Genomic DNA, 17,500 nt, shown 5'->3' on the forward strand with positions numbered 1-17,500 from the left:
GCGTAGTGATATGCTGCAATTTCGTCAGTGCTTTCGCCAAATCCGTTTTATATCCTCTGCGCCCTCAAGCAAGACAAAAGTGTACCTGATTGCACTGATGTACCGAGGCATAGTCCTTGGTGAACATAATATAACATTACGTCGTGCTCTTCATTAATACAAAGACGTTTTAAAGTTGTTGAAGTAGGGCCAAAAATCGTGACACTGTCCCGTTTGATGTGTTAATGCCAGGTCAGTTCTGGAGGAGAAACTACAAGCGATTCACCACAACAAAGACGGCAGTGATATGAAACAACTCGACTTGAACATGAAGAGGAAAACAGACCATTACCAGGATCTCATAAACAGAGCATGTATCCCTTTGGGTCTGCTCAAAAGATTTCCAGATAACAATCTCCAGGTGATGGTGCAATCTGGCGCAAAGGGATCTTCGGTGAACTGTATGCAGATATCATGCCTTCTAGGCCAGATTGAGCTGGAGGGACGTCGACCTCCGATCATGCTGAGCGGTAGATCTCTGCCGTCATTCTTGCCCTATGATACCAGTCCGAGAGCTGGGGGCTTCGTCGATGGACGCTTTTTGACTGGTATTCGGCCTCAAGAGTATTTCTTCCACTGTATGGCGGGACGTGAGGTAAAATAAATTCAAGGAATAATTATTGTTCTGTAGCTGAAATGTCCTCAGCCACAGCGAGTGCCTTTATTGGTTACTTCAACGTCACATGGCATCTAACAATAAAAAACTCTTTCCCGCCAAAACAGAAGATGTGACGTCACAGGCTTACCGGTCTCTACTACCCAGGAATCTAATTGAAACAGAAAATTTCCGGAAAGAAAATGAAGTTTTTTTTTTTCGGGAACAGTTGTCAACTATTAAATCTCAATGAGCAAGAGGCCAAAGGGAGCCTATTATTCTCTGGCCATTTCTGCTTTATGGTTCACTGGCTGTTTCAAGGTCACGAAGAGCAACTTGGGAATTCAAAATTTCCGCTTTTTTTTTGTTTTTCAGAACAGAAGGCCGTTAATCTTAAAACTTTGAAACACCTGTATAGTTCCGAAAACCGTTCACGCCTGGTGAAAGTTGAGACAAAGCAGTCGCTGGCTTAACAAACCATTTACCTTTTTAATTCGTGAATGGTATACCGGTCTCTGTGGTACAAACTCATTTATAGGGACCATCGTCTTAGTTTTTAAAAAAGCGAGAAGCTGGCATGCTTAAGCTTCAACCACCAGATTTTAAGACAAAAATAATACATTATATAGCTTCCACTTTCCTATAAATAAATAGGGTATCTTCCAATCAACTTCTTCACTTTCAAGGCCATTAATTTTTGGCTTTCCGGAACTTATAATTTGGGCGATAAGGTATTAAATGTCAAAAAAAGATAATTTTGTCTTAACTTGGCTTGTTTTCGGTTGCGTTTTAAGTTTTTTTTTTTGGTATACCTATGCGTACACAAGATGTTAAAAGTATTGGTTAAGAAGGGTGAACTGCCGGCGCAAAAAGGTAACGCTTCTGTCTAATAGACGCCCCGTATTTATGTACCTATGCGTACACAAGATGTTAAAAGTATTGATTAAGAAGGGTGAACTGCCGGCGCAAAAAGGTAACGCTTCTGTCTAAAGGCCGGGACACACTAGGCGATAAGTCGCTGCGACACGTCGCGGGGACAAGTCGCCGCAACAAATCGCCTTGTGTGACACGGTTAATTTCATGAAAATCATTGTCGCTGCGATCAGTCGCACGAATTCAAACCAGTTTGAATTCGTGCGACTTATCGCAGCGACAAAATTAGCGAAAGCAGCGTTGTCGCATCGTGTGTACACTTCCGGCAACAAGTCGCTGCGACAAAATATAAATGAACCAATGAGAGAGCGTCATATGGTCAGCCATATTGAATTAGAAAACTAGTTCACATTCCCCCTCATACGAGATCATTGCATGTGCACCGAACAGGGCGTTGTGTCGCAGCGACTTGTTTTGCAAGTAGTACACATGGAGCAATTTGTCGCAGGGACATGTCTCTGCGACTTGTCGACCTAGTGTGTCCCGGCCTTAATAGACGCTCCGTATTCCACAAAGGCTCCTCGCGTTTATTGTATTATGTACATGAAGTTAGTTTCAAAATAAATTTCTCTTTTTCGTAGGGTCTTGTAGACACGGCTGTCAAAACAAGTCGCAGTGGCTACCTGCAGCGATGTCTTATTAAACATATGGAGGGTCTGCAAATCGGTTATGATTTGACTGTACGTGATAGCGATGGCTCAGTGTTGCAGTTCTACTACGGCGAGGATGGTCTTGATGTCATGAAGACCTCTTTCATGTCTGAGAAGCAGTTCTCTTTCATGGCGGACAATTTCAAGGTTGGTACAGTTTCTGTTCAGAATCTCGAGTCTTGCTTGTTTTGGTGAAAGTGTGGGAGAGGCATTCAGTGGAATATGGTAGAGCTTTGTCACTTGACTGTGGACATAGATGTCGCAGTTGTTTTGAATAGGCCATTTCCGAGTTCATGCCTTCCTCACCTTCAAAGCGAGTCTAAGTGCGAAGTTTTTGTTTAGTTTTCATTCATATGTAAAGTAGAACTAATTACCATTACAAAAATTTCGGACTTAGACTCGCTTTGAAGGGGAGGCAGGCATGAGCTCGGAAATGGCCTATTTTCATTAGGGACTTTTAAGATCTACGACGGGACGGCGACGAAAACGTCACCTCAAAATATAAGTTTCTCGCGGTTAGGACATCTCCTTCTAGTCGTACAATGTGAGCGAAGTATCCCAAAAATAAATTGGTACCAGCAGTTTCAGACTGAAATATTCACATTTGTACGCTTGCGTTGTAGTCAAAATCTTAAAGTGCACCTAACCCCAAAATATTTTTCTCGCTAAAATAAATCTTTGCACCTGTTCGAAACGCATTGCGGCCATTTTTTCCTTTTTCTAACAAATCCTGCCATTTTATGGGCTTCGAAAGTTGCGAAAATCCAAGCATCTTTTGTTCACGACCGAGTCAGAAGGGGAGTGGGTCTATTCCTGCTTTGACGTCGCAATCTACTTTGCATGCATTTTTACAAAGAGTTAATGCAATGTAAATTAGTATGTGACGTCAAAGCAGGAATAGACCCACTCCCCTTCTGACTCGGTCGTGAACAAAAGATGCTTGGATTTTCGCAACTTTCGATGCCTATAAAATGGCAGGATTTGTTAGAAAAAGGAAAAAATGGCCGCAATGCGTTTCGAACAGGTGCAAAGATTTATTTTAGCGAAAAAAAAATTTTGGGGTTAGGTGCACTTTAAATTTGGTGATTTCACGTTGTTGTTGTGCAGAGTACCGCACGAATATGTAGCAAAGTGCGTGCTGCACGTGCAGCACGATTGTATTTCCTCTTTAAACCAATGATACTTCGTTGTTTTGTGACGTTCTCTTTGACGACCAAGTCGTAGATCTTAAAGTCCATATACACCTTTTTCACTCGGCGGCCGTTTTGGAGTCCGTGGGGAATAATAGCTTTGTCTTTGCACGTCTAGCCTCACACTGAATGAGAGAGGTTAGACGTGCCAAATCTTTGGTTTGGACATTGAGTGATATAGATCTATTGGAAAAAGTATTTATCGGAAAACAATGGAGCCAAATTGTTGTGTAATTCACTCCGCCAACCACAACGTGGCAAATGCAGAAAGAGAACAGTCACCTTTTTTTAGCGAACTTTAATGCCTCCTGACAATATAGCTTGACCGTGTTACAACAGCCAAAGCATCACTAGAGAATCATTGCTGACGACAGGAAACCGCAAGAAAATCGCCCTCAGGTTGGGGCTGCTACAATGGAAATTTAAAATGAATTATAATAATTAGAATTGGCGCAAAATGACACGACACAAATGTGAACGCAAATTTGAGGTTGCAAACAGCTGCACGGTTTGTCTGTTATAGTTATTGTGGTGCTTAGAAGTTGGCCTTACCAAATCGCACTCCTCACCTCCGACCAATCTAGAGCTAACTATAAAGGGACGAAACTCGCCAACCGGCTGGCTCAGTCAAGAGCAAAGTGTACGTATGTGTGGGAGATTGTAGGTGTGAACCCGGGCCACTATGTGAAAGGCGAGTACTCTCACCATTATTGCAAATCGCCTCCCAAATCGATCTCTAAGTTTGCTTTATTTTAATGAACTCACAGATTTTTCTGAAGCAAGTGAACCCACACGAACTTCTTCCTCATCTCGAGTCAGACGAAGCCGCCGAGCTTGAAAAAAAGGTATGTTTGTATTATAACACACCCTAGTGGCTCTTACCACGTGTGGGGTAAACACACTGTTCCAGGGTTGCCGCGTTTTCACTGTCTCCTTCAGTACAATTGCTAGAGTGCTTCATTCGTTTCCTTCAAATAGTTTTTTTGCAGTTTATTGGATTTTGTTATTTGAAATACAGGCATTGGGGTGACTGCTCTTCTCCACCGCCCCTTCGATGAGAACGTATACACAATTGAAGTACAGTCGCTTTCGTCTTGTCCTACATTTTGTCCTTTCTCGGTTACAGATAAACAAATGGAAGAAGAAACACGCAGCTGATCGAGAAACGAGAACTTCACCGTTCCTTTACTTTGCTCAAGACAACATGGCACCTAAAGGAGATCAAAAAACGGGCGAGGAAGCACAAACTTTTGGACGCACGAAGGTAATGATGTTATTCTTGTGAGGAACATGATTGTGCTTTCAGAAGACGGTGAAAGTTAATTTTTCGTAAGCAAGAGGCTACATTTAACCCACACTTTTCGGAGTTTTTTAGCCGAATCACCCCGCAAAGTCCTGAATTTATCACGGATTTATGTAATGTTGTCAGATCACACTTTAATTAAGCTTAAAAATCCTTCGCCGGGAAAAAAACAGTCGGTTTGGAACTACACTGTATGATAACCTGGCATAATATGCCACTTGGTAAAAGTGAAAGTAAAATGAAAAAAAGTATAAAACAAGAAGTGGAAGAGATGACGATTGAGAAACGAAACCGTACGCATGGGCAGGAAAACAGTAATGGAAAAAAAACGATTCAAAGTTTTCTCCTTACTGACAAAGGATAAAGCCAAATTTATTTTGTCAGTTACCTAGCTACAGTATAGCCAATGAGCATTGGCTATTCAGTGACAGAGAAGACTTGATCAAAATTTTGTGTCGACTGAATCGCTTTCTTTTTCTTTCAGGCTGACCTGAAGCTTTTCAAGAAGTGGAGGAAAGCGCCAATGGACATTCGTGAATGGTTTGTTCCTTTGTGTTTCGGAATGACTTGTGCAGTGGCTGTGTTTTGTTGTCACACGAACGAATATCTCTCTAACACAATGGAAGCGATCTGTTGTCTTTGATTTGTAACAGCAATGTTGACGGAATGAGTACCCTCGGAATATTCCTTTGCCACTACTTAATCTTTTCGTGAATATGGCTTCAGACCTTCAACATCTTTTGTGTCTAAGAATACCAAACAACTCCCGACTCTTTCCAGTGAACATAATTATTTACAAAAGTCCAAATTAAGAAATAACACGAACGCCAACGTTTCCTAACGGGATATCAGTGAAAAAAAAATGTCAACAATCTGATGTTCTTGTGTTAAGACGCCTCTTAATTTTGCAAGTTCAGCAGAGCATGCCTTCGCCTTTGCAGAGGAATGATCTGCAAAATTCGGCAGAATTTTCATTACTTAACATGTGTTTTTTTTCTGTACACGCAGGTATACCAAGAAAGTCACAGGTTGCCCAGATCCTGTGCTATCCAAACTTCAAGCTGACCGACACTTTGGTGCGGTATCTGAGAAATTCAGTGACTTGGTGAGGACGTACACACAGGCCAACCCAGACAGATGTCTCAATTCAGACGATAACGAGTTTGAAGAGAAGTATGTTGATGTATAGATTGTGGCATACAGTATTTATTTTCTCTCAATAACCTGACACAAGAGAACTTGACCAGAGACGATGTAGACAAGTGCGAAAACAACAAATAAAAAATGCGGTCAAGTTGCAACTATAAATTGAATCAAGAGAGACAATAAAGCGGAGAGGTTTTAAAGACCTCTGCACTTGGTATCTGAAAAATTAGAGAGTTCGACCAAAGGTAACATCATTAAAAATGTCAGTTGATAAGACCTTTTTCGATACCGTATACCCCTCCCCCTCCCTTTTTTTTTTCGCGCCCACTTTGTACCGTGCAACTTGATTACAACGGGAAATATTGGTAATGTAATATTTTTACCGTGTAGTTACGAACGGCTTTAAAGCAAAAAATAGGGAATGGACCCATTACTCGTTGTGTTCTCACTTTGTCTTCAAAACCTTCATGTGACAAATTTCACGTTGTTGTTTTTCCAAAGTGTGGTAAGGAAACGTCTTAAACGTAGCTACAGAGGAAAAAGGTTAAGACGTGCCCGCACCCTTTTTTACCGCTCTAGCGTCCCTTTGGCAAATTGCTTTGAGTTATGATTGGTTCGTTTGATTTTCAAGGTCTGTTGTGATTGGCCAAACTAATCTTTAACGGCCCACAATGGTTGGTTTTGACTAGTGACCCATGTTTGCGCACCTTCGCAGCGTCTTGATCCTCAGAGCCTTTTTGTTTGAGAACGAAAGACTTTAGTTAACAACAAGATAATATGTCTGTCTGGGTGTGTTCCTTTCGGCGAATCCAATAACGGATTTTCGATGGTAAAGCGGATTTCGTGTTCCTTTCGATAAATCCAAATCCGGATTTTAAATCTGGATTTGAAATCCAAATAATTCAAATCCAGATTTACCGATTCGCGTTCTGCGCTGTTCCATTCGCAGTGGATCCGAAATTTATCATTTGAGGCAGCGGTATTTCCAACTGGAGAAAACTCAATCCTCCCCCTTTTCGACTCTACGACCATTTTGCGCCAGTCCTTCGTCGTCGTCACGCGAATGACTGATTAGAAAATTATTGGTAGTATCATCACAATTCGTCAAAGACTAGAAAACACATCATTTCTTGAGATTCCGCCATATTGAACACATTCACGAAGGGTTACCACGGTTACAGATCCAATTTCACGTTTCAGGCGGTTGCAAAATCTGGCAGATCTTGGATCAAAAAATCCGTTTTTGGATTCGCCAAAGTGGAGCACACCCTCTCAGAGAGTCAGTATGTTTGTTAAGCCTTAAACCTTAAGCTAGCGTTCATAACCATGGAGTTTTCGTTGTTGACAGTGGTAAGCTGCCGGCGTACAGGTTCAAGAACCTAATGTATCTAAAAGCATTCCGCGCTCTTGCAGAACCAGGGGAGGCTGTGGGCTTATTGGCTGCGCAGGTGAGTCATGTCACTCAACGAATTCAAGGACCTTGGGTCAGTGGAATGTCACTTGGGGTCCTTGAATGCAGCTAGAAAAATGAAAGCTCGTTTTTTTTTTTTTTTTTATAAACATTCATGTCGGGGAGTAAGTTCAGTTATGATGGTATTCCCAGTGTTGTCGCTGTCCTTTGTGTGGTATATCACTAACTTGGACAAGCTTGACTGGTTGACATGTTCTCTCCTAGTCCCGCTTCCCCATTGCTCAATAGCACACGAGCTCTGAAATGGATTAAATTAAATTAAAATCCGCGGCAAAATCCATTTCCAGATGTTTTGTTCGATTGGAAAGCCGAGGATCTGATGTGTTACCTGTGACGCCGCAAAATAAAAATAAGTAAATAAAAAATAAATAAATAAATAAAAAAAAACTTTAGTCACCTCACCAATTTTTAGCCTTTGTGATTTGATAGTTAGCGAAATGTTTGATATCAGATTGTTAAATTATTAGTTGGTCGAAGGCTGAAGAACTTTGAATCTGTACCGATATTTCAGTATTCGCTCACTTAACCGTAAAAATGCACACACAAACACATCTATAGTAAAGGCGTGTATGGAAAACCGTGGCGAACATCTTTAACGTGTAATATATTCAATATGTGGTTTTCACGTGACGTCATCGCCTCCATGTTGGTTGACGAAAAGAAAGGGTGTCTCATCAGCTCTTTTTGTTCGTCCACCAGCAATTGTACATTGCAGCATTGTCTTCTGTCTCTAGAGATTGGTTGCACACTGACTATACTCTGGAAAGGGACTTATTCAGTGGATAAAGTTCTCCAGGCTGGGACCTGGGGACCTGATAAGCAACTACATCTTTTGTGAATGTTTGGTTTTTAAAGTAACAGTCCTAATATAACGGGTTCAAATTTTCAGAGATGGCTAAGTGTGTCAAGTGTACTTTTAGTGTTGTTGCTGGTTTGATAGGGCTGATAGATCAGAGAATGATGGGCATATCCAATTGAGGCCACATGTACACTATCACAAGGATTCAATTGTGGCAGTGACATTCAGGTCGTATAGAAGTCGAGACAGTGCAGCGATGATGAAACATGTTTCTCGTCAGAATATTCTTTCCGTGATTACTTGAGGCATACCTCTGAGCTGCTCTCGACTAATCCTTTTACCATAAACAAGAAACAAACTTATATTAGACCTAATCAAGTCGGGGATGTATGACACATATAACACGAATATGTGGCCCATATTGTAATGACTGTTACACTAACAAAACCCAGCAACCGCGAGAGTTTCATGGTTGTTAACATGAAGCATTTCGTTCACCTACATGCAGTAATTGCAGAAATACCACATTTCGCGACCATTGCAGTATAGGACGATACCATACAATGTCTTTATCTAAGGAGGAAAACCCAAATAACATTTTCCAGTTTTCTAACTTGCGGCCCTCGATAGCTACAACCGAGTAGCTTTAAATCGCTTGGGGTCCTTGTGGATGAGGGAGACTTTAGACAGCAATGATCAGAACCAGGTTGCTGACCAACGGTTTTCGTTAAAACAGTGGTTGTTGGGGGTGCTCAGAAAACCTGGTTGTGGTCATTGTTATTTAAGATTTTCTGTGGATGATGAACTTTAACCAGAGAACCCCGAGGAAAAACCTTCGGGTCAGGTGTACATGCTCGGCTGTCATGATGCAATCACAGAGGTTGGAAGCGAGGTTAATGGCCACAATGCCTGTAGTAGGTACTTAAGGAGAGGGGGGCAGGGATAGTTTTCGGTAAGAAAACGATCGGGGAGACTCCCAACCCCATCGCTACCGGAACCTGGTTTAATGGCATAGCTCCCTCGAGTCTTTTATGGTTTAGTAGTGGAGCGTCCGAACAATATTCGGAGGTCACAGGTTCTTCATCAGAACGACACTATTAAAATGTCGCACAGTACTGTTAATGGTTGTTTTCTAGTTAACGTTATTGCCGCCATGTTGGTGGACGAAAACTAAAGATCTCTCGTTAACTCCTTTTGTTCGTCCACGAGCAATTTTACATTAGATCATTGTTATCCGTGCCTTTAGAGATTGGTTGCAAACCATCTATAGTGACTCTGGCGCTTAGACCGTTCGATGAACTGCTGTGTTTCATGTTGTTGTTGTTGTAGTCTATTGGTGAACCATCCACTCAGATGACACTCAACACATTTCACTTTGCTGGTCGAGGGGAGATGAACGTCACACTTGGGATACCGAGACTAAGGTACATGAAAAACCGTGTTACTGTGTTTTTAAGCCGTATATAGTTTTAGTACTTGTCAAAGCTGAAAATTGCGAGGACTAAAACGCGCATACACCCTATAGATGGTTTTCACCTGAGGTCACAGCAACCATGTTGATGTACAGAACAATCGAGGAAAAAGTCTTTTGGGAATTTGACTCTATTATAATGCAAAACATGTGCCATAATTTGCTATTGTTTTGTACACAAACATGGCCGTCTCATCACATGATTGAAAACCATCTATAGAAGGCGTAGTGCCTAATGCTCGTGCGAGTGATTTAATAATCAACCGTGGACTCATACAAAGCTCTGTGATAATTTGTGTAATAAGGCAGATACAAATGGCAATGTGTCCGTAATCTAGCGTTCGTTTTTTTAATCCCGCGTCCCTTTTTCTCGTGCTATAAATATCGTTTGAGGCTTCCGTCTCTGTGTTGCTGTTTGTCGATCACCACCTTGCATAATTAATCAGTTGTGCTTGAATGAATTCGAACAAAAACAGAGCGTGAAGCGACCCCTTTTACAGTGCCTCTTCGTGTTTAAAGGGAACGTCCATTCCAAAGAAAAATGTATTTAAATCACTGGAAAAAAGCCTTTACAGTCAAAACTGTCTTAACATTTTTCAAAGAAAGCGGCCGTATCCGATACAAATGAGTTTTAAAATCGCCTATTTTTTGTGTCACATTTTTCCAGTGGGGTTGGGGTGATGGATCCAGGCTCCTGGGTTATTCGAGGGAGTGGCGAGTTGTTTGAGTTTGCACATCTCTCTCCTTGCCAACATTAAGTATATCCTTATTTCAAACATTTATGGCTACTTTAGTAGTATGATTCGGCATTCAGTAAAACGCCACTGGGCAATAGCATTTCGTGAACAAACGAATGGTTCTTCACTTAAGGACGTTCGCGCGAAAATTGTTCAACATTGATTTTTTTCTGAAACTTTTACCACTGTAAGATAATGAGTTAGTTATGTCAGAAATGTAAAAAATGGGGGGTCACCGACTTCGTTTTGGAGAGAACATGCCCGGAAAAACACCGAAAATGTGACAAAATCGGGCTTCGTTAGCGAATAAGGCCAGTGTCTGTAAACCCAAATATATTGCAATTAAATCTTTGAAGTGAAATCTTCTCTGCCAAATATTGTTTAAGTGGACTTATTAAGTGAATTTAGTCAACTGGTGAGGTTCCTTAAAGATCAAGTTCGCATTTAGGGACCACAGTTTCACGCGCCTTGCAGCCGCAAGATGGCAGGATTTGATGTCCCGTGAGCAAAAATCTTGAAATTTTTTTAGCTTCCCACATTGATTTTTTGTTAATTTGTGGACAACGTGGAGATGATTGTAAATAAAGTCCGTTTCTGGAAAGAAAAATAGGGGTCACCGAACGTCCAAGACCGTTAAATCCAGGCAAAGCTATAGCAATGGCCTTTTGCCCTATCATTTCTCATTTTTATTACTTAGCGCGCGCTCGTGTATGACGTGGCGTGGGCATTTGCGTGCGCAGTAAGGATGCGCAGAAACAATTGGCGCGAACGTCCTTGAATGGGCTATGTCACGTTTTTTAGGGTTTTTCATGGGAAATCTTTAGTTTATCACCAGTTTAAAACTCAGAAATGGCAATGTGGAATTCCTTTTCTGATAAAATTATCCTTACATCAGAAACAAGGTGATTCTAAGCAAAAACTGCTTCTACAGGCGATTCGTGCTTCTCCGGGCGATTTGCCATAAACTTGAAATGTTAAACAAACAGTCCTCGATCATAAGATCCCAGCTGACTGAATGCATTTAGAATTTTTTTTTTACAAATTCAAGATGTAGGAGTATCGATCCGTCGAAAGTAAACTCAACTGATTGTAATGAAGTGATTTATTTTTCATACTCGGGGAGACACCTGAGTGCTCCTTTCCTTTATTAACTGTAACTATTGCAAAATTATCGATTTTTATTGGCTCTCTGCGCACTTATTTATCGCGTAATTGACGCGTGATCACGTGGGTGTCCAATTTGAACAACTCCAAACTAGATACCTGTTCTTGCTGTTTTCCTACTGTTTGCTAAACAGATTGAATGTAATTTAAACGTTTTCACACTAAAAGGTTTTCATAGACTTTAACCGCGAAGTTTGTAATAGTTACGATTAACTAGTTATTGAACCTCTTGTCGTACAATTCAGGGAGTAATCGTGCTCGTAATTTCAAATCAGCCAGTAAAATCACTCGCACGCTTACTCTTTGGATTGTATTTCCACTCAGTCCAGTTACTATCACTAATCACCATTGATACTGTTTGGTTTCCCTTTCAGGGAAATTTTGATGACTGCTAGTGCTAGTATCAAGACACCGACTATGGACCTTCCTCTGAAGCCAAGATCAAAAGCAAAGAAGCGGGCAAAACAACTGCAAAGAATATTTACGAAAGTTACTCTGGCGCAGGTATAAGCCATTGTGTCTTTGGACAGGTTTTCCGGAAAAATGTCTTTCAATTTCACCAGATATGTCCAGAAATGCAAGCAATTGGATTCACGCCGATTTTGTTAAGGTTATCGTATACCACACACACAATTCTGAAAGCTGCTCGCGTCAGCTCATAATTTAAAGTGGGTCACCAGAAATAAACGAATACCGCCATTTTTTTTTTCACCTACATTTTTTTTTTTAATTTGAAAGACAAACGTTTTGAATTAATCCAAGTTAACATGCAAAAAATGAAAAAAAATTACCGCCCGGAAGCAGAGATATAAACGAGTAAAGTTGCAAAATGAAGAAAAATGAGGGGGTTGCAAGATCAGCATTTACGCATGCGTCACCCGCTCATTCGAGTGCGCGCACGAGTGGAACTACAGGCCAACACAAACGGATTTAAGTGACCCTTCAACCGTTTATGTACAATTTTCGTAGTTTTCGTGAATAGATGTCTATTTATATTCCATATGTATAGGAATTAGAAGAAAGGTGAGCGACACTAGCGTTTTATATTTCCTAAGCAACAGCCTATCAAAACACCGATAAAACGTCACGTGTATGAGCTTTATATTCTCATAAAACACTCCTCGCTAGTGTTTTTTATGTAAAGAAAACTGATAAGGCATAGCTTGTTTTTCTTGTATGCTAATATTCTCCTCTCACCATAGGCCTTTTTCGAAATATCAATATTCATCTTGATAGTGAGGCAGAGAGGACAAAGACAATAGAAACTAGTTGCAATGAACGTGGCAGATATTAACACATCATCCACTTTCCTTTGTCTTTGTGCTGTAAACCTCCCTTTGCAGCTGAATTTTAATATGTGGAAAAAGGCCTATTGGAAACATTGTTCTGAGTCCAGAGGGACACTTTTCGTGGAATGTTTTTGAAACCGTTCAAAAAAATTCGCAACCCCGATTAAGCAATATTGCTCGTTTTTTAAATAATACATGAGGAGCACAGTTTAAGCGACACTTTGTGAAGTTCCTTGTCTTAGTATAGTTTGATAGCCGTCTCTATAAGCTTCAACTTGATACAGGGGTTTAGATATCTACAGTTTAAGGGGGCTCAAAATAGTTTCTCCCTTTTTCAAACAAATAAATATATTCTGTCCTTAGATACAGTTAGGGTAATCATATCAAGACGAAATTCCCATTCAGCGTTACCAGATAATGCTAGAAATAATCTCGTAAAATGTTTAAAATTCAACAAAATCTGCAGGTTACTTTCTCAGAAAGATCAGTTTTTTTTCTCTCTCTAACCCAAACACTTACCTTATTGTTGGAAATGGGTCCCAAAATGCTGTTTTTAGGTCAAAAGTGAACAAAAATATAATTTTAGTGGTTTATCTCGCACGTTCAGCATTCCTGACAACCCACTGGCAAAATATGTAAATAGAATTGAAGACACCGCCGTGATATCAGTGATTATTGGCAACAAAAATACAGCATTATTTTGTGGTCTTCATTGATGCAAAAACGTGTTTTGGTGTTCTGAAGTTTGACTAAACTAGCGTGACACTTGACTTTTAACAGGGCACATGTGTTGCATTACTAGACATAAGTAAATTTTGTGGCGACACAAGTTAGAAGGAAAAATTGGTGACCGTGATGTGCCGTCACACAGACATGGCTTGCATACGTTCTTTAGTCCAACGCCTGTCGAGTGACTTGTGTGGCATCTTGAGATTTCCATCACAGCGAAAGCGCGAGATCTGTTGCGAGAAGAAGTGCCTGCATGGTGGCACTGCGCCAGTTCTCACTTACATAGAAAACGTTTGCGTTGATGTCGCCGGGAAAAAGAAACAACTGAATGAAATAAGAAAAGATAAGGGGAAGATAGCCTCCATGGTAGTAACTCCTTAAATTGCATTCGATTTTACGGTAGAAACTATTCGATAAATGACCATAACTTTCTCGCTTCATATACCTCTTTCATAATGGCGGCCAAATAAAATATTCTTTTGTTTTAATGCTAATAAGCCTAACTAGCCTCGCTACGACGAGCAAATTTCAAAAGAATTTCTGTTTTAAAATGAGGGCAGTAGGTCTAATTAACATAGAGACAAAAGAATGTAAAAGTGGTCTCTATTTATGAAAGTGGTCTATTAAATTAACTTAAAAACTGTTCACAGTGTTTTCGGGGCTCAAAGAATCGAGTAGAGATGTGCACAAGCACGGCAGAGCTTCGAGGCAGTTTCTTTTGTTTGAGGGTAAAGTTGTATCTCTCGAATCTGTGATATTGTTTCGATTGATTCAATCGCAGACCGTGAAGTTCGTTCTTGAAGCATTAAACTGCCGCAGTGGAGATGGGGGCTTTACTCTTAGGGTGGATCAACATTAACTTAAGACAATTGCTGATGACATTTGCAAATGAATTCACTTTCTAGTCACCTCGGATAGACCTAATCGGCTAACTCAATGTTGTACCCAATTCAAACCCTTTGGGAATAAAACGTTTTGTTCCAGGTATTTCCATATCATTTACCTATGAATGCTACATTATCATGCAAATACAACACACAAAGAATCTTAATCCCGGGAGATTTGAATTGGGTACAACATTGAGTTAGCCCTGTCTCTTGGTTACGTAGCCAAGCCTAAGTTAAAGTTTCCTTACGTTTATTACTATTTTTTTGTCTCTTTGCCGACAGGTGCTGGAGTCTGTTGATGTGTGGGAATCCCTTTCAACAAAGCAACACCCGAACCGGTGAGAAAAAGTCACGGCAATGTCGAGTTTTGTTACCATGGCAATGGGGTCCAACTCTCGCTCAACCGGAATTGTGTATCCTTGTTTTTCTGCACGATTTCACAATGGCCATGTTGGTGACCGTTTAAGTGACCTAACCTCAAAGTAAATTGTCTTTTGCAAAAGTTTAATGTCTATCACGTATTTTAGCTTTGCATCTCTATGTTTCACTTTTAACAACCCTAATCATCAGAGGTACGAGAGATTGACAAAGCCGGCGTTCATTTGCCCCATGGCCGAGCTTGCGAGAGGTATGGGTCTATTCCTTCAATGACGTCAAGAACCACTTTACGTTACCAAAGTTCTTTCACTGAGTGAAGTAATGCAAAACGAAAGCAATTCACTAATTACTTTCGACACTCTATTGAAAACCGCTCTTTGTCCAGAAATCCAAGTATTTAGATGCACATCGAGTTTTATAAGCGTCACGAAGTGTCCCCTTGCTCTCCTTCGCAACTTCAACATCACTCGTGTCTTAGAATACAGACAATGAACGTCACCAAGTATCCGCTAAACTCTACTTCTCAAGTAAAGATGAACATTTACATTTAGCCTAACCTAAAAGCAGCGGTAACCCTGACTGTTTCGTTATTGCAAGGGGATACATCGTGCAGAATATCAAAATTTGGTGGCTTTTATTTCTGGATACAAGGGTCAATCTTTGTCCTTATTTTCCGTATTTGCATTTTTTCTTGAACTGTTTCATTCAAGTTTCAACTCTGAAGTGAACTAACATTTGATGTTTTATTCTTTTCTCTGTTTGGCACAGAGAACGAATTCACCGTGTCCGTTTTAACTTTCTCAGTGAAACTTCTTACAAGGTAATAATCCAGGCTACGGTTGCTCAAAAGCCGATTAACGCCAATCCCAGATTAAAAATTAACCAAGGAGTTTACTTCTCTACTCCCAAATGCTGTTAAACGCTGATATTCGGCAAACTTTTACTTAGTCTTTAGAAGAACTCAATCTTGAAAAACAAAAATAAGCAAAGAAACTTTCACCGAAAAGTTGAAAACACGAAACAAAAGTTTACGCAAACCCTGGATTAAGTTAATCGGCTTTCGAACAACCAGGGCTCATTATTTACTCTTCTTCTTCAGGGCCCTTATACTCTTCTTGTTTTGAACACCATGCACTTGTGTCTACAAATACAGGCGATAAACGTTTTGTTGGTTGTAACTCAACTCCTGAAGTAAATTAGCGTGAGCAGTTACTAAAACGTCAACTCAAAAATATAATATTGCGTCCAATTGACCATGATTTAGAGAATTTTGAAGATCGATGATGGTGTTTTGGCCTTGACGACTGAAGTCTGCTTCATTGTGCAAAAATTCTTCCAATCACGCAAAGGCCGTATTGATTCTAAACAGAGTTGTCTCTGTTGCTTACCTAGGTGTTCCAAAAGTTCACGGGTACAATAAGGTCGCGTCATGTGACGTCATTGGTCTGTTATTCATCCTGATGATGATGATGACTATTGTTAATATCATTACTAGTACTAGTGCTGCTACTGTTATTATTATTATTATTATTATTCACCTTTCTTTTCAGGACGAATTTTGCGTGAGAGCTGAAGGGATTCTGCATTATGTGGAGTCAGTTTTTATTAAGAAGTTGATCGTTGCCGTTTTGAAAGCGAACAAGGCTAAAAGTACCGAAAAGTGAGTGATATGTGGTGATTTTGAAACGAGGGTTAAAAGTTAGTGTGGTCGGGGTTTAGAGCGCTTTGCAGTGGAGTGTCGAAAACCAAAACCGGTCATTTTACCAGGATAAATAAAGTTATTATTATTATTATTATTATTATTATTATTATTATTATTATTATTATTATTACTATTATTATTTAGAACAATCACGTCAGACGAAGAAAATGAAATGTGCCAATCGTAGTGCAGCAAACTTGCAGCTGACTCTAAGCGCGGGACAAGGTGGCGTTTCCATAGCAACAACTTCGTATCTATAGTAATATCCGCGGCTGCAGCCTGGGACTGAATACCAGCCCTCCCGTGAGCTTTGTTGAATCAAATTTTCATGATGTGTTTTGATGATGGAACATTTTAAAGGGGAGAAGTTGAAATTTAGGATGCGTTCGACTGACCCTATCCTTGGTTTTCATCCACGTGATGAGACGGCCATGTTGGTGTACAAAACGACAGAAAAGGTTTCACAAGTTTTTGCATGATAATAGAGTCAAATTCCCAAATGACATTTTACAGCATTGTTCTGTACACAAACATGGCCGCCGTGACGTCAGATGAAAACCGTCAATTCCGGAATAAGAATACGTGGCGTGATGATTTAAAACACTGTGTGGCGTTTTGCAGCAAGAAGGATAATAAAGCTATGTTTAAAATAGCATTATAGCAAGTGTTTGACAATATTAATGCGAATCTCCGCAAAAACGAAGGATTTGTAACTTCTATTCCATGACTATTGTATTCCAATTCCGGAATATGGTCAATCGAACGCGCCCTTGGTGTCGGTAGTAGAGGGAGGAGCCATCGAAAGGAACTTGCTAGTTTTAAGGGCAGAATCAATATTTATTGTCGAAAAAGGAAGAAGATCCAACGAAAAGCACCTCCCTACTTTTGTTGATTTACTTGCAGAGTAATCAATTTTGCGGCGGATAACGAGCAGCCAAGAAATGACGATGAATCGACCCCGGCTCAAGGTAACGTCATTCTTGTTTGGATTCCGTAATTTTAAGACAGAGGCTTTAA

At 40.3% G+C, this 17,500-nt stretch overlaps 1 protein-coding gene across 1 annotated transcript in view; it reads left to right on the forward strand.

Annotated features, from left to right (window-relative positions):
• Nucleotides 1-17,500, forward strand: part of LOC138024940 (DNA-directed RNA polymerase I subunit RPA1-like) — a 54,306-nt gene that overhangs the window by 18,063 nt on the left and 18,743 nt on the right. Inside the window, exons 17-29 of the mRNA XM_068872139.1 lie at nucleotides 232-634; nucleotides 2,149-2,364; nucleotides 4,175-4,252; nucleotides 4,534-4,671; nucleotides 5,195-5,250; nucleotides 5,719-5,883; nucleotides 7,205-7,304; nucleotides 9,456-9,550; nucleotides 11,873-12,002; nucleotides 14,686-14,741; nucleotides 15,550-15,601; nucleotides 16,332-16,441; nucleotides 17,387-17,451. Coding sequence (XP_068728240.1) covers nucleotides 232-634; nucleotides 2,149-2,364; nucleotides 4,175-4,252; nucleotides 4,534-4,671; nucleotides 5,195-5,250; nucleotides 5,719-5,883; nucleotides 7,205-7,304; nucleotides 9,456-9,550; nucleotides 11,873-12,002; nucleotides 14,686-14,741; nucleotides 15,550-15,601; nucleotides 16,332-16,441; nucleotides 17,387-17,451 — 1,664 coding nt within the window. The remainder of the gene's footprint in view (nucleotides 1-231; nucleotides 635-2,148; nucleotides 2,365-4,174; nucleotides 4,253-4,533; nucleotides 4,672-5,194; nucleotides 5,251-5,718; nucleotides 5,884-7,204; nucleotides 7,305-9,455; nucleotides 9,551-11,872; nucleotides 12,003-14,685; nucleotides 14,742-15,549; nucleotides 15,602-16,331; nucleotides 16,442-17,386; nucleotides 17,452-17,500) is intronic.

Source organism: Montipora capricornis, chromosome 11 (genome assembly GCF_036669925.1).
Source record: "Montipora capricornis isolate CH-2021 chromosome 11, ASM3666992v2, whole genome shotgun sequence".
Taxonomy (NCBI): domain Eukaryota; kingdom Metazoa; phylum Cnidaria; class Anthozoa; order Scleractinia; family Acroporidae; genus Montipora; species Montipora capricornis.